Below are 23,531 nucleotides of genomic sequence, written 5' to 3'. Positions count from 1 at the left end.
TATATTCTGGCAAAAATATACATTATTTTTAAAACAACCATCGGAATTTATTGTAACTGCAGCAAATTTAAACAACACAATCCTCAAAAATCACTCACAACACTTCTGACAACCATTCCACCCTTTAGCTTCTTCTCAGCCATTAGATGTAGAGGAGAGGGCAATTTTGTGTCCTATGGATTATATCTAAAGGTGTTAATAGTCCCGCAATACAGAGGATAAATGTAGCGATAGAATAATATTATTTAAACAGACAGAACTGAAATTTCTAAAGGATTTATTTTTTAATTTCAATCAGTCTAAATAATGTCAATGTCAATTTTTCTTTCTTTCTCAGATCTATTGACAAATTGCTCTGCCACTTTTGGCAATTTCCTGCTCTTTTGAAGGATGGAGGAAAGGAATCTGTGGGTTTCAAAAAGGATTACAAAATCTGCATCACTAAAGTAAAAGGGGCACAGTGTGCTTAACAGTTCACAAATCATGTTGAATTTTACAGTAACTCTGCATAAATATGACCTAAAATGTAATCTGTTCCACATAGATCCTAAAACTAGACAGAGAGAACCCAGTTAAACAAATGCGTCAAAAACATTATACAAAACTATATATTTGGAAAGCTACGTGAGTACTAGCGGACAATCACTTAAATACAGGTAGCCCTCAACTTACAGACATTTGTTTAGTGACTATTCAAAGTTACAATGGAACTGAAAAAAGTGACTTATGACAGTTTTTCACATTTACGACTGTTGTAGCATCCCCATAGCTGTATGATCAAAATTCGGATGCTTGGCAAGTGGTTCATGTGATCGCCTTTTGTGAACTTCTGACAAGCAAAGTCAATGGGGAAGCCAGATTCACTTAACAACAGTGTTAGTACCTTAACAACGGCAGCAATTCCTATAACAATTGTGGCAAGAACAGTCATAAAATAGGACAAACTCACTTAACAAATGTTTCACTTAGCAACATAATCTTTGGGCTCAATTGTGGTTGTAAGCCGAGGACTACCTATATGAGCCATCAGTGTGCTGCAGCTGTCAAAAAAGCCAATTCGATCCTAGGGTGCTTTAACAGAAGGGTAGAATCAAGATCACATGAAGTGTTAGTACCACCTTATAATGACTTGGTATATTGCTGACCAAAAGGAGCACATCATTTGTTGAAAGCAAAGGTTCACATATTTTAGCCATACACAAAAATGTAGTTTTAGATCATTTTCCTCAATAAATAAATAAACAGGTATAATGTTTTGGATTCTTCTGTTTAATTGGGTTTTATTTATATAGTTTAAGGTCATTTTTATGCTGAAATATATTGAAAATTCAATAGGATTCACAAACTTTTAAGCACCACTGTAGTAGCATCAGACACAGCCCAGTAGCTGTAGATCTGTGTATATAAACAGCTGCTGTTCTATAAGCAGGAAAATGAAAGAAAACCTGATTTTATTTAAAAACCTATTTTAAATAGCACGTCTTTTTAAAGAACCTGTTACAGGAACAGGCTTCCAGAGATCCTGAAATAAGAATCTTTCTAAGTTCAAGGTCTACTTTTATTTCCTTGCTTCCTGTCTGAGTCAGTGGCTTTATTCTACTGACCCACTGATCCATAATTGCCCTCTATGCTTGATGGCTTGATTAGCAGGTATCATCCCAATTCTAGGCATTTAGAAAAATCACACTATCTTTGGAGAGATGAAATAAATTAACTTGTAAAAGCAAGTGGGTCCTTTGGATTCTATGTAATTTTTGATTAAACTAAAACTCACTTTCAGGTATTTTATTCATGCAAAGTTCTAAAAAAAAAACACCAAAATCCCTGCTTACCTCTATGGGTGGTATGTGTCTTCCTCAATCAGGGTCCTCTACCAGAGATCTGGGAGTTTGAGGGTTCTGTGCAATATATTAGCTGTTCCTAGCATTGCATTCTTCTGGACAGAGAACTCTGATTTTGTTCCTGGGATCTGTTGAAGCCTCTCTCCCAACTATGGAAATTCAGCTCCAAGTACTCCTACCACCACTGGAACTACTTTGGCTTTTATTTTACTTCCCCTGTTCTGGGAGATTGCTGCGGCTTGCTTTCAGATCTTATAGCTCCTTTATACTGGTGTTCTTTTTCTCCTATACATTCTTCCAGTGCTGTTTATTTCACTTTGGCTATATCATCTTTGTTGATCTTTCAGTCCCTGGTACTTCACCAGCTTCTCATACTCCTTCTTCCTGATGGTGCTTTCACTTGGTTCCTTCCTGCATCAGCATTATACATTGGACTGTCTCTCAGGCCTCTCTGCACAGTCTGCACCTTAAATTAGTAGATTCCCACTTCTATGGATCTGATGCTTAGTGCCTTATCATTGCTACTATGTTCAAAGCCTCAGTGCTGTTTTTGTAGTGAAGCCCTTTCCAGCCAGTGGTACGATTTCCCAACATCAGCCACTTCAGCTTTCATGATCAGCACTGTCCTTACTTGTGTTAACCAGTTTGGGTGGGAACCTGCTGCCACCAGATGAGTCATCTGTGCTGCTAGGTATTCCATGTACTGCTTGTAGTTTCTTTAGGCAATATGTGTGGATCATGTCTAGGCCATGTGATGGTCTAGGCCAGTTACCATGATGGTTCCTTTTCTTGGAAACTGTTGTGGTTTTCTCTTGGGTATTGCACCGACTTTGTCTTCTCTTTCATCCATATGTTCTTTCTGGTCAGTTTCGGCTGTTGATTGCTCTGCTGTTACTATGTTGTTGCACTGCAGTTGGGAGTATACCTTGGATGGTTTCTTGTCAAGACCTTGTATTTTTTCAGTAGCCAAGTCTTATCCCTTAATTTTCACATCCTTCTGTAATTCCATCAGCTGACTAACTTATTTCCAAGTTGCCTTGATCTTAGTCTCCCACTTCATTTTCCAAGGGGGGAAACATTTTGCTCCATTTATGTGTTCAAATGTTTCACTGACTCTTTTCTCTCTCACACCCAGCATCCCATAAATCTTAATTAATATAAATTGCTTAATTTGAGATTTGCCAGTCCAACTTACTCTGGATAAGAATCAGTAAGACAATAGTCCATCTTCAACAGCCACTAGAATTGCCTAATCCATTTTAGCTATTGCAGCAGAAACCCCATTACTCAGATTCTCTTCCCTATAATCTTCAGATGTCAATTTGGAAGTTTTTAACACTTCCCAATTTATGCAGACTCAGTATCTACTCCTTCTTCTTCTGTGAACACTATCATATAAGAAGCTAACCTATTTTCTATTCCCAGCAACTTTCAACAAAGCAAAATACCAAGTCTGTTTGGGCTAATTTTCTTCTTTTTTTTTAACACCCACTCTAGTGTTTACACAATTGTGAGAATGTGTAGCTAATCATATTGTCCTCTTTTATAGAACCTCTAAGGGATAGCAAAGAGCAAATGGCCATGAGTAAGAGTCCGTTGGATTACATCATGGTAAAAAGAATGGGAAAGTTCAATTATTTCTCCATTCTTACTGTATCTGGAGATGGTTGTTCAGCAGCCCACTTGTCTATGAGAGATCAGTCACAAGATTTTTGCTCATTGCTATAGAGTATTTTGAACATATAGTGGACAATCTAATATAGAGTTGACTGAAGCATGGTCTAGTCTTCTGATGACCTTGGGCCAATGTACCAGCCACCCTATATTACATCTATATCCCTCCTAGCTAATGAATGTCACCCAGGAGGTGATACGTAGCTGGATCTGTGCTTTAAGAAAGAGAGTGGTGGTATGCCTCTTCCTCAATAAGCTTTGTTGGACCCAATTGTTCTGGATAATTTTAATCCAATATGACTACTTTTACTTTTTGGATTAATTGCTAAGAAGACATTAAAGGGCTCTGGAGGATATGGATTTTGTTTGAGTCCAGTTTCAGACAATACCAAGACTCCAATGGTCATACTTTTTCTTGATCCCTTGTGCAGCTGGGATGGAGTAGCACAACTGTCCTGACTGTACTTGATTTCACAGCAGGTTTTTGATACCAGCAAACATGCTATCCTATTGAACCATCTTCAAGAATTGAGAATGGAGAACACAATGGCCTGGTGGTTCTAATTTATTTCTGAATCAGTTCAGGCAGGGGCAGGGGGAGAGAAATTGAGTTTGAAAGATTCTTGTTAAATGGGATGCCTCAGAGCTTGACTCACTCCTCCTGTTTAAATTCCATATAAGATCAGCGGTTGAGATATTTGTTGGTTTGGAGTCCAATAACAGCAATATGCTGATGATACCCAGCTATCCATCTTAACTTCAAGCTGGCCAAGTGATGTCCTAATGCTTGGAAGCTGCATCAGTCTAGATTTAGGAAAACAGATTTATGTTCAATCCTGACATGACTGAGTGGCTTGGAGTGTTCGGATCCCAAAGTCTGGAGTGGTTCCATCTTTAGTCCTGAGTGGGATTGCCCTTTTTTTCAGCACTGGTGTGCAACTTGAGCAGCAGGCAGCAGCTCTGTCCAAGAAGGTCTTTGCACAAATTAATCTAGGGCAGCAGTTGCATCCATTATCTGCATTGGGATGTCCTTAAGACAATAACTCATTCTTTGGTCACTTCAAGATTGGACTATTCTCATTTCACATAGACAAGAGACACTGTCTCCAGGTCCCCTCAATTAAATAATCCCATTGGGTAGGATCATCAAAATGGGTTTTCTCTATCATGGCTTCTGCTTTGTTCTGCCCCCGCTTATTTGATCAAGATTAAAATAGATAATTAGTTATTTCTGATAATCCTTACTGAAGATTCCTATAAGGGTTACCAGAAATAATTATCTATTTTAACCTGATCAGATAGCAGATTCCTATAATGTCTAGACAATGGGAAAGTATTTTAACTTCTATGGCAAGAATGTCAATGGACCTTAAACTACAACTTATACAACAAAAAATATTTAGACTTCATTGGACTTCATTACCTTTATACAGAAAAAGCATGTCAAAACAACAGCATTTTGTTGTAGATGTAATAAGAACAATAAAGCACTAATTTTTACAATTTATTTTTTATTTTATTTATTTATTTTGTCAAACACAACAATATATATAAGCATGAAATAACCATACAAATTGAATACAACCAAAGGGAACATTAGGACAGCGGTAGGCACACTGGTGCTCTTATGCACGCCCCTTACAGACCTCTTAGGAATGGGGGGAGGTCAACAGTAGACAGTCTTTGGTTAAAGTTTTGGGGATTTTGGGATGAGACCATGGAGTCAGGTAGTGCATTCCAGGCTTTAACAACTCTGTTACTGAAGTCATATTTTCTACAGTCAAGATTGGAGTGGTTCACTGATGATTTTATGAGTTATACTCAGGTCATGCTGAAGGTGGCGTAGTTCTAAATTTTCTAAACCCAGGATTTCAAGTCTGGTGGCATAAGGTATTTTATTGTGATCAGAGGAGTGGAGAACTCTTCTTATAAAATATTTCTGGACACGCTCAATTGTATTAATGTCCGAAATGAAGTGTGGGTTCCAGACAGGCGAGCTGTAATCGAGAATTGGTCTAGCAAATGTTTTGTATGCTCTGTTAGTAGTGTAATCTTTCCGGAGAAGAAGCTACGCAATATTAGATTTACAACTCTTAAAGCCTTTTTGGCAATGTAGCTGCAGTTGGCCTTGGTACTTAGATCATTTGATATGAAAACTCCAAGGTCTTTGACGGAGTGAGGGTCATCTATAAGGTCATGTCCATCAAGCTTGTATTTAGTGTTCTGATTCTTTTTTCCAATGTGTAAGGTTGGTTTGTTGGTTGAGATTTGGAGTTGCCAAATTTTTGACCATTCCGACACAAAATCAATGTCTTTTTGAAGGGTAGCCGCATTGTTGGTAGTGTTAAATAGTTTAACATCATCGGCGAAGAAAACACAATTACTTATAATATGGTCACAGAGGTCGTTAATGTATAATATGAAGAGTGTTGGTCCTAGAACGCTGCCTTGGGAACACCGCTATTAACAGGAGCAGGATTTGATAGGGCACTGCCTATTTTGACCACTTGTTGCCTGTTTGACAGGAACGCAGTTATCCAATTATGAAGGGGTCCGGAGATGCCATAGGATTTTAGTTTTAGAAGAAGTTTGTCATGTACCACTGAGTCAAAAGCTTTACAGAAGTCTATGTAAATTGCAATGTTCTATATTTGGGGAGAAAGTTTTGGGAGAAGTAGTGGACTATAAAAATATGACTGCAATAAAGGCTAAAATTTTCCAAGGATAATATTCATTTGAATTATATATCTAGTACATGGAATTTGATAACTGGAGAACATACCATATTTTTTGGACTATAAGACGCACCAGAGTATAAGATGCATCTTAGTTTTTGGGGAGGAAAATAAGAAAAAAGCTGATTGGGGGTGGATCAGCCTCCCGGAATACCCCCAATCAACTGTTCCCAGAGATGAACTTTAGCAACAAGTTCATTGGTTGTGAGCTCTATGCCTTTTTTTTTTTTTCAGCCTCTGAAACCTCCCTGTAAGAGGTTTTTTTCAGCTTCTGAAAACTCCGTTTCAGAGGCTGGGCGGGGCTACATTCAGTGTATTAGATGCACCCAAATTTTCACCCTATTTTAGGGGGGGGAAAGGTGCATCTTATACTCTAAAAAATATGGTAAATGGATTCTCCATGATTTTTTATTTTATTTATTTATAAAACTTATTGGTCCCCATCTTACCACAGGGTAACTCTGGCTGGCTTGAAATGTGTGTAGGTATGTGTATATGTATGTCTATATATAAAACATAAATATGTTTTATGTTATGGCTAAAAGATTGATATTGCAACTTTGTAAAGATAAATATATGGCCCCACTTACTCAATGGATTAAAGATGTGCTTACACTTGCCTGAAGACATAGATTTTTTTAAGGACAAGTATAATGAAATATGAGACTCATTTATATAAAATATAGTAAATTAAAAAGGAGGTATAATTATGTAAGTGTATTAGAAAAATATCTAAATATATATACTTGCATAATGTTTGCATTAGACAACATGTTATACTTTATACAGGTAGTCCTTGACTTATTACCAGTTGTTTAACAAGCATTCATAGTCCTGATGGCTATGGTAAAACATCGTATCACCTTCTCTCCAGACACATGATCACATTTTGGGCCTGTTCACATTTACGATTGGTTGTCACGTGCCCTGCAATCATGTGATCGCCATTAGAAATCCAAATAGAACCTTTCAGAATGCTGGCTTCACTAGTGTCTTTCTCCTCCAGACAGGAAAAAGACACTAGGAAAAGAGGTGGATTCCAGGGGTCAAACTACTAAAGGCTCTTAGCATCAGCATTCTAATATTTTCAGAATAAGTTATCAAAATTGTTTAATATATGTTGTGATGAAAGGTGAATTCCATTTACTTTTTCACACTTTTTTGTTTTTACATTTGTGTAATCTAATTAGTTCCTTTTCAATTTGTAATTGCTAATAAAATTATTTGAATAAAAAGAAAAATTAATGTTATTTAATATACTGTACACAGGTAGTCCTTGACTTATGACCACAATTGAGCCCAGAATTTCTGTTGTAATATTTGTTAAGTGTGGTTTGCCCCATTTTACGACCTATCTTGTCACAGTTGCTAAGTGAATCACTACAGTTGTTAAGTTAATAACCCAACTATGAAGTGAAACTGGTTCCCCATTGACTTTGCTTGTCAGAAAGTCACAAAAGGGCCCGGGAACTACAACTATCATAAATATGAGCCAGTGCCCAAACATCTATATTTTGATCACATGACCATGCAAAGATTGTAACTGTGAAAAACAGTCATCAGTCACTTTTTTCAGTGCTGCCATTGTAACTTTGAACGATCACTAAATGAACTGTTGTAGGTGAGGACTTTCTGTACATGCTGTCCAACTCCCAACAATTCTGGACAGTTTACAATTGTTACTATAATTAAGTTGTAAAATTAAACATTGCATGTTGTCTTAAGGCTTTTCTCATTCATTTAGTACTTATTCAATATTTTATGCAGCACAAGAAATTACTGGTTTTGGATAACTGTTTTTTTTCCTTGTATAAGCTGCCTGTTATCTATATTTGTAAAACATCTATGGAATGTTTAGCAATGTGCTACAGCAATGAGGGTTGCCTTGACATTAGTGGCATTGACTAAGCACAGCTTGAAAAAATAGTTTCCATTGCCTCCACTAAGTCCAATTAATTTTTCCTTCATCCAAGGATGGTTACACTATTTTTGAAATTCAGAACAGGCCAAAATAGTGTAAGAATGACAAACAAATTGAACTGTTTCTTCATTATCACCTGTTGTAGTTTCAATCTGGTTTTTTTCCTTCTATTCTAACAAAGTATATTTATGATATACCATAACTGTCTTCTTATATCTTCTCCCTGTTTGTTAATAATGTTTCAGAACCATACATTATAGTCTCAATTCATCTTAAGCTTTTCATACTTCAGTTATCTGTCATTTGGGGAGAGAATAAACCAATGGCATCTATCCTCCCTTGTTAAAAAAAACTAAAGGGAAAGTTATGCAAACTGTCACCTAAGATTCTAGCTACGTTTCTTCGAACTTCAATCTGCAAAAGTCACAACAGTAGTTGCTTTAATAAAGGCTTGCTTAATCAAAACTCCTGCACGGTGAATTTGCACAAGAGCACAAATAACATCACTAGGGCACCTAGGAGAAACAGAAGGAAGCAGAAGGAAATGGGAAGCAATCCAGAAAAAAATCAGAACCTGAGTATAGGAGATCCTGCTCATCCAAGTAATCAAGAGATTTGTAATAGGACTGTGTTCCCCCAGATAGGCCCTAGGATGCTTAAGACTTTAAGTGTTAACATCATCGCCTTAAACTCTGACAGTAGACAACTGGCAATCAGTGAGATATTTTAGTACAGGCATCATATCTCTGTACCTTGCACCTGTCAGCAGCCTAGTTACTGCAACTTTCAGAGACAGTCTTATATAAAGAGTGTTGCACTAGTCAAGATGAGAATTAACCAGGATTGTGGATAACTATCACCAAGTCCAAGTATTCACAAACTTTAAATCTGCTCTTTCTGGAGAAATGTAACCATATAAAAAACAAAGCTTCATCTCAGTCCTGAATCCAGCTTCTTCTTGACTATTAGCATCTCCATCTTGTCAGAATGCAATTTCACTGGTTTTCTCTCCTTCATCCCATAATCAAGTTTTAGCAACATTCAAGGATGCTAATTGCTTTCTTGAAATTAGGCTGTGTGAACGAATAGAGCTGTATGTATGTGTACTTAGGATTTCAGCTTTTCTTTCAGTATATTAAGGAAATGCTTCTAACTGTAGAAATAGCTTACCGGTGATATGCTTCCCGACGGTACTTTTTCAGAGCATGGCCATCCATGTTTGCAGGAAGATCTGCTGCATTTTGTAGCCGATCACTCCATGAAGTTGTCATTTTTGCGGATTGATTTTCTTTAAAAGTTAATAAGCTATGGAAAAAACAAATATAAAGATCTATTTAACATAAATACACATTTCCAAAGTGTTGTCTAATGCTTTCTTTTTAAAGATAAGAATATTTGGGAATGTCCACAAATACCTAATAAAAACAATTTAAATTAGCTAGTTGACTAAAAAACAAGAAAACCCAGAAATGTCAGAAAAATTTGGAATTCATACTTCAATGTGTAAGCTTTGATTTTAAACTAATCATTGTATCTGAAAATTATATTTGGTTGGAAACCTATATATAAAAATTATTTATATTGTTCCCACTTATCCTCTTATTTTTTAATTTCATGTTGAATCATAAACCAATCATCAACTCATTTCTTCTATAATTTTATTTACTTTATTTACTTTAAATATGATTGCTTCTTTTTAAATGATGTCAGAAACACAACCTAAAAATAAAGTTGTCTGAACTCTGGCATACTTTTGTAAGTTAGTGGGATAAGTACATGACAGTACAGGCGGGCAGCCAGCTAAAATTCTTAATTATAAGCTACTGAAATCCATGGCACCTTTCTTAAATTACAAAAATCTATTTTAAAGTTTATGCATCTCTAAATAGCTTCAGATAAATACAGAAATGTGTAAACATGCTAAATAACTTGGGAATTTATTTTTATTACATTGCTCCTGCCATTATCACTATTAAATAACTGATTATTCCTTTTGTAAAACATTTTCAGAGATCTTCTATCATTATCTTATATTATGGCACTGGATTCTTATTCAGTTTATAAAGTTTTGTAACCTTTACCCTATCATTTAGGAATAATATGACAAACACTCATAACTTTACTGGCCAGATCACAAATATATTCCCTGTGTCCCATATTAAACAGATACAATAATAGAAACTAGTTAAAGAAAAAGAACAAAGCTATGCATCAACCACATTAGCTGATTGGTTCTCATGACATGCTACTCCCCTATGAAAGGTTAAATGGGGTTAGATGCACCACTAGCTGTTGTAAGGGGAAGAGAATGATTTTTAACCACATTTGGAAATTCGCCTGAGTCTAGGAGTGTTATTTGCCAATTGTTGAATTTAAATTCCAATTCCAGAAACAATAATACTGTAGCTCACATAACAGATGCAATATCAGGAAAGCCTCCTAACTTGGTTAAAGGGCAGTAAACTATAGGGAATCATGAAAAAAACAAAAGAGCTTTAGATGAATACACTATACAACAATTTTGAACAAAATTGTTTTGAATAAAATCTTAGGTAGAAAATGTGCTATGTTCTAATAAAAAATTGCTAGGTGCAGATTTTAACACATTGGGATCTTTTCCATATATGTACACATACAAATATATACATATGATTTAACATATATTAAAAGACGTTAACCAGATGGAGACAATACTCATCTAAGATACTATTATAAAAACTACCAAGTTCTTCCATATGGAACACTTCTTTCATAGATTCTAAAATATTTTAGAGCTGCTGTTAAAAACTAAGTAACAAAGTACTGTAACCAAGCTCAACTTTCAGATTAACAGGGCATGCTATATTTGTTTTTTAGCAACAAAAAATAAAAAAGGGGGAAAGATACTCGGGGTTATTTTACCATAAGGGACAAGATCCAGAAAAACAAGTATTTTACAAATAGTTATTATTCTTTTAGTAATTATCTATGTAGTCATATATATGGCTTTCCGCATTTGTCTAAAATCTCAGCAAAGTTCCAAAAGCAGGAACTTAACAGAGGCCTCTCGCCTTCTATTCTATCTGCATATGTCCAATACTGAAATTCCCATACTACCCAATTAGTTTCCATGGAAAGCTACAGTGATCACAAAAAGCTACACAGAAACAATCTTCAGAGCAATGGACTATTTTCAGTTCTTTATAATGGACAATGTAAACTTGGAATGGATTTATTAATAAAGAACCAGTTAGAAATAAGCCATTTGTTTTCCTTTGTGGTGTCTGTAAATGTCAAGAGAGAGAAGTAGTAACTTCCCCCAAAAGACATCATTTTTACCCAGATGTCCAAACTATAATGAACAAATATTGAAAGACTGGACCAGATTAATTAGCATATTTTCAAATTAATCATGCACACACATATATGCTGTAAGCAAAGTAACTGCTCACATGGAATATTCTTTAATGAAATACTCCCAAATTCTTAAATCAGATAAAACTTAAATATATATTAAAATACAGAGTGAACAGAACATCAAATGATTGAACCCACTTTGTAAAATTATGACCAATAAACAGAAGGTTTTTATGACCTCTCAATAAGCTGCAATACAGCTGATGATGATGCACGGCTGCATTCTCTATGTTATGTAATGCAGGATGGACAATGAGACCTTACTCATTTTCTCCATCTAAGACCAAACTACATGAATTTGTCCTGCAGTCTAAAAGTGAGATGTTTGCAAAAGCAAAACATATCAGCTGCTGGAGAGAAGCAATTTAATAAACTATCTGCATTTCAGTTGTGTTGTCAAAGAAAGATGCAGACAAGGTTAGAAAATAGGGTCACGACATTGGAATATCTCTACCTGTAATCTGATAGTCAATGCTGTAACTAAAATAGCTGACATAAGACCCAAATTTTGCTGCAGATTTTTTCTTAGTCAAGTGATCTCTATGTTAGCTAGCTCAGCATTTACTGCCTGTTGGAAATTATGTAAGATGATCCTAATGCAAGTTTAGATGCATTTTTTAAAATAAATGACAGGGTTTATCAGAGATAAACTGGAGTTCCAATATTTATCTATAGACTTGGATGGTTAGGAGTGAGGACACTGAATTGAAGGAATTGTATTCTATCGAACATAGAAAGTCTGCCAATCTTCTTGGGATAGCAAAAAGTATCTTGTCGAAGTCAGTGATTATCTGACAAGGTCAGAACTTCTTTGATGATGTCTTTTTTTTGAAAAAAATAAGACTTAAATGTTCAATGGTGGTAATGGCAGAACAGAGCAACTATGTGGGTGAATGATGAATGCAATTGGATAAGTAAAGTAGGTATAGAACCTCTGTGACTACTAAGCCGTGCAAGAACTGAAGTTAATCTGAAAAAGAGCCAATGAAAACCATGGATCTACTTCTTAGGGTGACAAGATAGTCAAAATGTATCATTTAGTATGTCTCATGCTTGATATAACCTTTGTTGTAATTCTGCAGAGGAAGGAGATCCCAATCTGATTGATGATTACCAGCACCAAAAAAGAAGCTCAAATTGTTCTCTTATTGTTCTATGAATGACACTGAAAAAAGTGGACATGATCCTAAAAAAGTTGGAAGAAAAGCTCTAGAAAAAGAGGGTGGTACAGTGAAATTCAACTGAATTGGTAATCTCACCAATATGAAATATATAATATCAATTAATAGTTTGTGATATTGGTGAAGTTTGTGCAGACTGCAGGAAAAAAGTTTAAATAGAGAGGCAATAAGAAAAACAAAAAAGGAACAGCACTGCAATCAATCTAAAAAAAAAAATGAAGAATATTATAGATGAATTTATTACTGTTGAAGATCTTAGTAGAAAAGATAACAGTTGCTATTTTCTTTGTTCAGTGTTCAGAATAATAAGGCATAGTAAGTTGTATAATGCTATAGCATAAATGATATTATAATTTATAGTGGCGTATTATAATTTATATATTTTGCTCACAAAAGCTACACAAATATGTGTGACAGGGAGGATAGGATTTAGTAGCAGCAAAACAGTGACTCTCCTTCTCTCCTATCTTACCAGCACATTTTGTTGCCTAACACAGATACTCAAACAACAACAGAACTTTGAACTGCTGCTACTGATCTCAAAAAATCCTAGTTCTTCAGCAATGATTGGACACAGAAACCAATATAATTCTTGCAGTTCTACAAATTAAAGTGTATTGTGTTTAAACTGTCAAAACTGTACCTAGATGGAAAACTGAAGTAAAAAATCCCTATATTGATTTCTTGCCTAAAGTTTCACAGAAACCAAAGGAAATCTGAAAAATAAACCTTTGTATGCTATATGTAACATACAAGCATTGCCCCAAAATATAAATAGATCATAAATGTATATAAGTACAAGAATATTACAATGGTTACTATATCCCCCAAAGCAAACCATCCATTTCCTTTATAAAGGAAAATCAGATAAATAAAATGATATAAGCACACTGTTTGACTTCTTCAACTTGTCAATTAAATCAGAGTTCCCCAACCTTTCCAGCTTTGCAGACCAGCGGGGGGGGGGGGAGATGGTTTTGTATGAGCAGCAGTAAGCGCATTTGGGCAAGTGGTGTGTATGTGCAGCCGCTGCTCACACAAATGAAGCACACATGTACACTCACCCACTGCTCGTGTAAATGGAGTTGTGTGTGGGCGTGCACGCTCTCCCATTTCCGCGACCCACTTGCAAACATCTGACAGCTTACTAGTGGGCCATGTCCCAGAGGTTGGGAACCCCTGAATTAAACTCCTTCTCCTGAAACCATGTTTGGGTCTGTGTCTCTGTGTATATGCATGCATGCATGCACTGCAACATGTTTCAAAGAGATGCTTACCACAAACGTTTGTGTATATGAAACAGATCTTTTGAAAATATTAAAGCAGTTGTTTTAACTCTGGAAGCAGCTTTTGCTACCTTTACATCCATGTGTGTGCATCCATGTGTGTGCATTTTGCACATGAGAGACAACCAGGAGCAGCTTCCAAAGCCATTTTTGGAAATAATGTGGCCCCTTTAATGTTTCAAAAAGAGCCGCTTCATATTTGTGGTACACGTTGTGAAGTTCCTCTTTCAAAAGTCTTGTGCTATATTGAGAATCAATCTGTTCAGTTCATCTTACTCCATACAAGTTGGGTGAAAAGTGGTGGAAATTCAAAGAGTCTCTACAATGGACAGGTTCATCAACTGAGGATCACAATTTCCAAGAGTTCTAATCCATGTGGATTGAAGAGGCTCTCAGAGCAGACATTCACCTTCTACAAATGAGGGTGACAAATGCGGATTGAGATAACATGTTCAATACTATTCCTCCTGAAGCTTCTGTACTTTTGCTCTATTATCAGCCAGCAATCTATTGGTTTGCTTTCAACTAAATCCTCTACATTCTATAATCTTCTACATTCACATTTTTGAGAAAAACAAGACAATTCTCCAATTTTGGGGGATAAGCAACAATTATCTTCAAATAAATAGTGACTCCCTTTTTATGACCCTATAAGCCTTTAGTAAATACAGTATGTTACCAATGTCAATAGCAAGCATTTTTAAATGTTCTTGATGAATATTTAGCATTATACACAGCAATTAGAAATTCTTACATCTATAGATACAAACAAAAGACCGGCAGGTCAGATGTCCTTATTAGAAGAACAAAGTTCAAACGTTTGAACATTAAGGAGTTTAATTATTTGCTGTTTCAAGGACTGCAGTTAATTAATACCACAAAATACAGATGATTTATACTAAACAATTTAACTAATGTATGATTACTGCAAATTGCTTCATGTTGCAACAGAACATCAATGACAGATGTTCTTACAAGCTTAAAGGGAAAAAAACACATGTTCAGATGACTCTTACTCAACCTGACAGTTATCTTTCTGATGTAATTTATCAACCATGGCCTGTTGCAAAAACCTTCCCCAAGGCCACCTACTTTTAAATAAAGAACGTCAACTCAGTTCATGCAAAATATTTCTCTGAAACATCCAACATTTGCTAGGCCAACTACTTACTCTACATACAACCTTTGTCCCTCTCTTTCAGCAGATTTTTGTGGTTGCACAATTAAATTATATGAGGAACAAAATGTCAGCTGTCTTTCCAAACTACTGCTCAATCTCAACCACAAGGCCAAAAAAAATACTTAAAATTTTAACAGGACCTATCTAATACAAAATCTAGTGCTGCTATTGATTCCAGTGTCTGAAATAAAACTGACTATATTACTGGCATTCTACTAACCTACACTTTATCTTACAATTAGCTGATTTGAATACACACTTTTACCCAAATGTTTTGAAAAGTTCTGGCAATCAAATCACTCCCCATCATTACTGTTTAAATTATAACCCTTTCCCCAACTAAACAAGGGCTCCCACTATAATAAATCTTGAAAATGAAGTAACTTTAGTGTCTATGAAAAATTGAGATACGGATGCAAATAGTACATAGATGCAGTAAAGAAATAAGGGGAGAAAACTGCAAATTTGGAGTCAAGTTATACTTGAGATAAAGAGGAACAGAAGAAAGACCTGACATCTGTTTAAAAAAAAAAAGTCCTGGCCTTAAGCAGGTAGAGATTGCAACTCATGAACTACATTTTATGCATCAAATTGACTGGCACTTTACATTGGCCAAAGAATGTTCCTGTGCAAATCACAGCCTTTTTGAGGGACTAAAAACAGATTACACTCATCTATTTCTTACACCCAAAATGATTATTCTATCCAATGTCTCTAAAGAAAGTTGTTTCCTCTAGCAATCCTTGTGATCCATCTGTTTTCTAATCTTGAAGGTTATTTTGATCCACATTTGAGAGGAGAAGTGCTTAAAAGGATCCCCCATGCCCTGCTGTTAACAACACATCGGGTGACAGAAGGTAGGCATGAATGCAGCACTGAGCAAAATGATATCTCATCTCCATCACGGAGTGAGACTCCAAATGCCAGGCACAAAATGAGCGGATTGGAAAGAAAGTTTGGGAGGTTTCTCCACACTTTTCACTCCCCAAGAGGTCAAGAAGATATCACTTTTTAGGTGACACTTTGATATATACCTTCCACCACCCTATATGTTTATCCTTAGGTTTGGGGGGGCGGGGTGGGGGGAGAAGAGGGAGAGAGAAAGAGAGAATATTATAACCGTGCTTGGGTTCAACCTGCGAGATTGGGGCAACCTGCCTTCCTGCCTCCTTCCTCTACCCAGTGGGGCGATTCTCCCCTTCAGCCTGGACAAGGTTTCTACCACTAATTCTCCCGCGCTGCGTTTTAAGTGCATAGATGGGTGAGGAGCGCGCGCAGCCGGAGGATCCTGCTACTGCCGGGGAAAGGGAAGGGCAGCCCTGTCCCTTTCCCTGAGGGGTCGGGGAAAGGAAAAGAAGCAGGACGGCGTTTCTCTCTCCCTCTCTCTCGCTCTCTTCCTTCCCCCGACTGAGACAGGAGTCGGCGGGGGGGTCATCTGACTTCCCGCGTCTTTCTTGGCAGCTCCGCTTTAAAGGCGCCGCTCTCCTTCCCCTTCCCCCTCCCCATGAGGGCGCGAGAGAGCCGCTGCCGGCTCTTCGGCCCCCGCTGCCCCGCTCACCTCTCCGCGGTCGCCCGTCGCCACTCGCTCTCGCCCTCGCCCAAAAGAAACCGCAGGACTGCTGTAGCGCCGGACCTCGAAAGCCGCGCATGCGCAAGAATAGCCCTCCCCTCCATCGCTTTATTCCTCCACCCACCACCACCACCCGCCCCCCGGCCCCTCGATTAAGGGACCAGAGACAGCGTGCAATGCTACTGCAGAGCCGCAAAGCCGGTTAAGGCTCCGGGCTTACCCCGCGGGGCTAAAGATCAGTGCGCGTGGGAACTGGGCGCTGTTTCCTTGTTGGATCACTCATTCATACTTTGCAGATTGGGAACTATAGCCTAGCCATGAAGCTGAGGTTATCAAAAAAATAAAATAAAATGCTGGCTGTAACCCTGTATGTGTTTCGCTTAATTATACTTGTTACTTTTTATTTGCAGTGATAAGCCAAAGGGCAGATATCAAGAGCTGGAAGATCAAGTTAGGGAACAGAACATCATGGAAAAAATCTTATCGATGATCATATAGCCACTAGGAATCGAAAAGCCCTTGTTTGCACATAATCAGTCAACTCAACCACTTTATGAAGAAATGCCCCTGTTTTTTGCTGGAGATCAAGATAACATTAGCAAACGAAGCACATTTTTTGGCTTGGCGTATGTGGAATCCAATTGATAGGGACGAAATGCCAGCGTATTAACCGTAGCTCGCTTACTTTACTTGGCAACGTAGCAGACCGGAGGAGCAAACATTTGAGGAGCGTCCCTAAAAGAGCCAAACGCTACCGGTCATGCGCAAAGGGGAGGAGAATTGGCTTGCAAATAAAAACGCGAACAGAGGGACCTGTTTGATAACTTCGCCAACTGGAACGTCACTTTTCAGCGTTTCATTCATTTCCCGGGCGATTTATGCCAGCACCCCGTTCAAAAGTAATATAAGGCAGTTTGGGTCTGAATAATCGTGCCTCTAAATAACGTTGCAAAAGCTAAAGGCTTTTCTGGTTATTGTTTTTTAAAAGAAGTTAACGTTAGATAAAAGTGAAATTTATTTCCAAAAATTGTATTTATTTTCTCATTATTTTTCATGCATTTCGTTTCAGGTATTCAATTTAAGGTCATGGGTCAAATACAGGAAAAAAAGAAAAGGGAAAAATATGTGTGGATTTTTTTTGTTATTAACTGACTAAAAGGAAAGGAAAAGGCAAGAAACAATTGGTATATTTTTATCCAGGAGCAGAATAGTTCTGTTGCATCAAGTTTTGGCTTCTGATCTTTAAAGGCAGAATTTGGCCACTGCCAGAAGTGTAACGTTGTACTCCGGACACTGGGACCAGAGGTTTAGTCTTCCGAGCTTTCAGACTCATGCTAGAGCCCATCCTCAAGGAACTTCTCTCTAACAAAATGTGTTGTTTTGACCTATTATATGTATAATATTTATGTGGTGCCTGGTTGTGTGTAGCTTTTTAATTGTTGATTGGGATGTTGATGACTAGCTACTAAGTTGTTGGCTGAGGTTTGCTTGTGCTACTAAGCCTTCAGCTCCTAAATAGTTGATAAGCTATTGGTAAATCCTGTTGACTGAAAAGGGGCCCATTTCTCAGGCTTCAATCATTTCCCTGGCTATTTTTGTCCCTGATTGGCCAACAATCTTAGTAGCTGCAAAATTGAATATATGTTCATTGCAATATGAGGCTACCAATGAATTTGCATCTCCTCACCTGACCCCTCTCTTGGGTTCTTGTCATCTGGTGGTTAACTTCCTCCACCTTTGTCCTACATAGTTGCAGGGACAATCCTTGCAGGGGATCCCCGTGACCAACCCAGATTGAATCCTGCAACTTTATCCTGGGACACATATATTTGTCTTCATTCATGAGGTGAAATATACCTGTTCCTAATATCTCTGTAGAAGAAGCTCTACAATAAAACATGACTTAGAGATTGCATTTGATCCACAAGGACACAATTGGTCATTATAAGGGACTCTTCTGAATTTCCCTTCCAAAGCAGTAGCAGACAGCAGACCATGGTGAAAAAACTTCTAAATACAGGTAGTCCTCGACTTACAACCATTTGTTTAGTGACCATTCAAAGTTACAATAGCACTGAAAAAAGTGACTTATGACCATTTTTCACACTTACAACCATTGCAGCATCCTCACATCACAAAATAAAAATTTGGACACTTGACAACTGGCTTATATGTATGATGGTTGCAATGTCCCAGGGTGATGCGATCACTTTTTGTAACCTGACAAGAAAAGTCAACGGGAAAGCCTGATTCATTTAACAACTATGGCAAGAAGAATTGTAAAATGGGGAAAACCTCACTTAATAACTGTCTTGTTTAACAACATAAATTTTGGGTTCAATTTTGAGTCTTCGGAAAAGGGCGGTATATAAATTTAAATAATAAATAAATTATTTTAAGTTGAGTACTACCTGTAATGGGTATCATTGCAGTATATAATTCAGGTAGCTCTCGGCTTTCCACACGGGCAAAGCTGCTTAAGAAAAAATGTTTAGGTAAGAAGGCAGAACTAATTTGCTATTCTGTATCCAATATATATAAGCTTATCATTTTGGCTGCCTCTTTAAAAACTAGTACTTTTATTAAAAATTACAACAACAAAAATGAATGCAAATTTAAAATTATAATAACAATGATGCAGAAAAGAAAATAGAAAATAGATAAAAATAGGAATATAATAAAAGAAATATATAAAGAAATGACTCCCTCCCTTCATCACTACAAGTATAAACAATTTTAGTAACCTATCGCCTTCTCAAACTACAAGAAATGATCATTTTCTCTCACATCCCATCTCTTATCTATAAGCAAATCTTTAAAATCTCATCATTTCAGTCTTGACAGCAAACTCCCTGAAGAATTTACCAGTGATAACATAATTTCAGTTTTGATCAAATAAACCAACTTTATAATCTTAAATCATTCTTTTTTACTTTTAGCAATCTGGATCTTTAATCTTTTAAAAATGTCTTAAAACTAGTTTTAACTTCTTACAAAATTCTTCGAAGACTTTCCATCAGTGTCAGTTTTTCTTGTTCCTTTTCCATAACATAATTAAAACAGTCCATCTATCATGGCAGACATTCTTAAAATTAACTTCTAGGTCCATTGTTCAAAAATATCTCAATGTGCCCAATATTAAAATATTTTGTATTAAGTCAAATTTAAGTGTTCTTTATTAAAATATTTAGTTCCTTTTGGTTCCCTCTAGTGTCCAAACTTCAAAGTCCCTCCAATTACATGTGTTTTTTTAAAGAATTCAAAACAGTATTTTCTCATAGAAAGAATTATTATTAATTCCAAAATCTTATTTGAAAAAAAATCAATATTTTATAAAATCAAAGGTTTAGTCACCCTTCTGCTGTTTCACTCCAGAAAAAAAACTCCTTAAATTTGTATTTAAGGTTTGAAGGTAACTCATCTGGTGCTGTAAAACCTATTGAGCCAAAGGTTCATAATACTTGAAAAGCAGTTAACAAACAAGTTCCAAAAGTGATTAGAAAATAAAGTATGTGAAGTAAAGTATGTGAAGTGGAAGGAAGTATGGTTGAGTGTGCCAACCATAGTTTGAGCAAAAAGATGGCTCTAAACCTGCCAGTGACAGCCGTCTTGCAGTCTCCTCATGAGAAACAACTGTATGAGCAATTGTGGGCAATCTCAAGTCTCTTCTTGATCAGAGAGGAATTATGAACTGGTCTTCTTGCTGGGTCTTCATTCTATTATGAAGAAAACCCAATAATTTGTCCTCCCTTCAGAATTTGGCTAGATATCAGTGTGTGCAGTGGTCTCTCATGAAGCAAATGAGTTAAACACACAGTTTTCCTTTGGGATGAGAGCTTCGAACAGAATCTAAGCCTCGCCTTTTATTAGGATTCTTACAGGAAAGCATTTGCATAAAAGACAATAACATCAGAAGGCATACACATCAAACGGGATCTATCAGAAGGCATACACATCAAACAGAATCTTGTATATCGATCATGTAGCAAAACATAGCAATACATCCTGTGGCATCCTAACCTTACATACTAATTGATCTTCACATAACTGTGTGTAAAAGGGACTTCTTAGATCTTTGTGAGAAGGATCTTATCAGGGAAAGGAAGAAGGATGTAAAACTGTTGATGCATTTTCACACTATAGAGGTAAATATCCTGCTGGTTTGATGTGACTTTCACATCAAACAAGTTTTTGTCTATGTGATTCAATTAGCTGGGGATTCCCACGCTAATCTAGCACGTAGGCAATCTCTCAAAGGGGTCCATATGGCTATATTGCAACAAGTGTGCATCTTAACCCTGATGGGTTTTGCAATAATAGAGCTGCATTATTGGTATATAATAAAACGGACAATTGTTTGTTTGTTTTTTAGGTTTTGGTGGAAAAAGGGGGAATCTATTAGATGGTTAACCATTAGGTTTATTTACAAAGTAGACTGGGTTTTTCATTTCAAAACCCCACTTTGTAGACAAAAATTTAAAATTCTATAGTACATTTGCAAAGATTCCTCATTTCGATGTTTTAGTAGAAATTTAAGCTATTAAACCAAGCTTTATCAGTGTAGAATAAAAGTGATAAGAAATTCTTTGGCTAGATCAGATTATTGATCTATATTAAAGCTATAAAACTCTAGACAACCAATAGATGGCAACCAAAAGATATAATGCACTATTTTATGCCATACAATTACCATTTACAATTATGTGGCCTGGATAAGAAAGCCCTCTTCTACATGCAGCTGCAGCTGCCTTTAAGTTATCAAGATATCACACAGAAGATTAAAATTACAAATTCGGACAAGCTGAAATGTGCACTTCCTGAAATATCATATGAAAAGACAGATGACAGGCAGGTCTCAGGCAAAATATTTCTTAGCCATGTTTGTTGTTAGTTGTGAAGTCGTGTCCAACCCATCACGACCCCATGGACAACATTCCTCCAGGCCTTCCTGTCCTCTACCATCCTCTGGAGTCCATTTAAACTCATGCCTACTGCTTCAGTGTTACTTGAGGTCAATTCTAAATGAATATGTCTGGAAGTTAACTTGAGAGGCCCTGCGTGTGTTTTTCTTACTACAGTTTCCTAAATGTGCATAGAAGGAGATTGGTGAATAATAGGAATGGGACAATAACTAGAAATCAATTAAAGTGAAACAGAAGCTGCAAAGTTTGAGGAATGGGTAAGATGAAGTATCTAAGAAGGAGAGATGACAAAAGGAAGCAATTAAAGTAATTCCTCAAAAACACAAAAACCAGGAGTATAAAAGAAACAAAAATACAGAACATCTAACACCCTGATAGGTAGTCAGCTGTAGGGGGAATAGGGCTCATATATGCATTGCCGTAATATTTTTTTTAATGTATGTGTCTTAATCAATTGTACTAAGTGTTTTTAGTTTGAAAGTTATTTTGTCATAGTAACAGAGTGATTGCATTCTTTGCTTCCAGAGCTCAGTTCTTTACCCACTTCCCATCCTATATATGTATTAGTAGGATCTCCCTCTTTTTCTCCTACTAATATTGATCAAATCAGCATCCTTTTTTCATATTATGCTAGTGAACCCAGCATAATATCCATGTTTGCCTCATGAAGGCAGCATCTCGCCAAATGTAGCAGATTCTTAAAAGCTATGCAGGCTTAGTTGTTTAATAGCTGGGTAGGAGATTGCCAGGAAATATCAGGGTTGTAGGACAGGAAAGCTGAAACACATCCTGAAAAAGATAACGGAAATTACTTTATTATTGCTAAAAAAAATGGGCATATAACTATCAGAAGTCAGAGTCAATTCAAACAAGTCTATCTTTTATCCATTCACTTTTAGAGGCATGGGCTATTGGGGAGAAGTAATTAGCCCAAATAAGGCAGTAATAGATACATACCTATGTGTTACATTAAGCCCTAAGGCAGTTTGTATTGTTTTGACTTTGAGGAAAAGTATCTATTATATTTATTTAAGAAGCCATGCCATAGCATTGTGTATGAAGCCATAGAGGTGACTAAACCTCTGGTCTGAGAAAAATATCCTCTCTACTATAATATTTTGATACGATGATTCGTGTTTCTTTGATTATACATCACATTCTTACTTTAGTCAGGCCACTTTTGAATCCAATCTTTTGCTCCATTTAGTTCAATATTTATACCTCATTTAGTGATTCAAGTTATCAAAGCAGTTCAGACCAAGAGTGGGCAATTAATTTCCCCAAGGGGTCAGATGAGAAACTGAGACTGTTGTTACGGACCAGGCAAATAGGCTTGTGAAGATGCATAAGCATGCGCACACACACATATGTAAATTGAAAAAAAGTCCCTTTCAAAATAAAAGCAATGCAATTGTACTGCATGCATGGTGGATAGTTATTTACACTTGATTTCTAATTTCTGATTGACCTCACACAGACCGGCAGGGACAGCCCAAGGGCCAGATGTGGCCTTGTGGCTGTAAAATGCCAAGGTTTGTTTAGACTATCCTTTCTTTATCACATTTGATTAAAATTTCTTCCAATTAAGATTTAGCTTTATATTTCTTTCATTTAAGCCTTGTGGTTCTGTTCTGTAACTAACAGCTTTAATCCATTTAATTGGTAAATGGGATAATCCTCAATGCACCATATCTGATATCAGGGCCACTGATGTTGATTGGTTACTAAGCTGGGTGTTGATTTTTTTCATCAGAGTTTGTTAGCCTTTATCCCCTGGACTAAGAGTCTTGAGAAATAATGGCTTAGATGGATTTGGATCCCCATT

At 36.8% G+C, this 23,531-nt stretch overlaps 2 protein-coding genes across 7 annotated transcripts in view; both read right to left on the bottom strand.

Moving 5' to 3' along the window:
- NT5C2 (5'-nucleotidase, cytosolic II) overlaps positions 1 to 16,903 on the bottom strand; it is a 68,082-nt gene extending 51,179 nt beyond the window's left edge. For 2 of the 6 annotated variants that reach the window (XM_058188697.1, XM_058188695.1), the window contains exons 1-2: positions 16,773 to 16,903; positions 9,342 to 9,476 (exon numbers count right to left, since the gene is read on the bottom strand). In XM_058188697.1, coding sequence (XP_058044680.1) covers positions 9,342 to 9,476; positions 16,773 to 16,888 — 251 coding nt within the window. In that variant the 5' untranslated portion in view covers positions 16,889 to 16,903. Of the gene's footprint in view, positions 1 to 1,832; positions 2,398 to 9,341; positions 9,479 to 16,772 lie in introns of those variants that run through there. The other 4 variants (XM_058188705.1, XM_058188703.1, XM_058188702.1 and 1 more) reach the window with 3 other exon arrangements.
- A 3,739-nt stretch (positions 16,904 to 20,642) lies between these two features.
- PCGF6 (polycomb group ring finger 6) overlaps positions 20,643 to 23,531 on the bottom strand; it is a 43,709-nt gene continuing 40,820 nt past the window's right edge. Inside the window, exon 11 of the transcript XR_009155717.1 lies at positions 20,643 to 22,495. The gene's annotated coding sequence lies outside the window, so the exon portion shown is untranslated. The remainder of the gene's footprint in view (positions 22,496 to 23,531) is intronic.

The sequence above is a fragment of the Ahaetulla prasina genome, chromosome 6 (assembly GCF_028640845.1).
Source record: "Ahaetulla prasina isolate Xishuangbanna chromosome 6, ASM2864084v1, whole genome shotgun sequence".
NCBI classification, from domain to species: Eukaryota; Metazoa; Chordata; class Lepidosauria; order Squamata; family Colubridae; genus Ahaetulla; species Ahaetulla prasina.
This window is presented reverse-complemented; position numbering and strand designations above follow the sequence as displayed.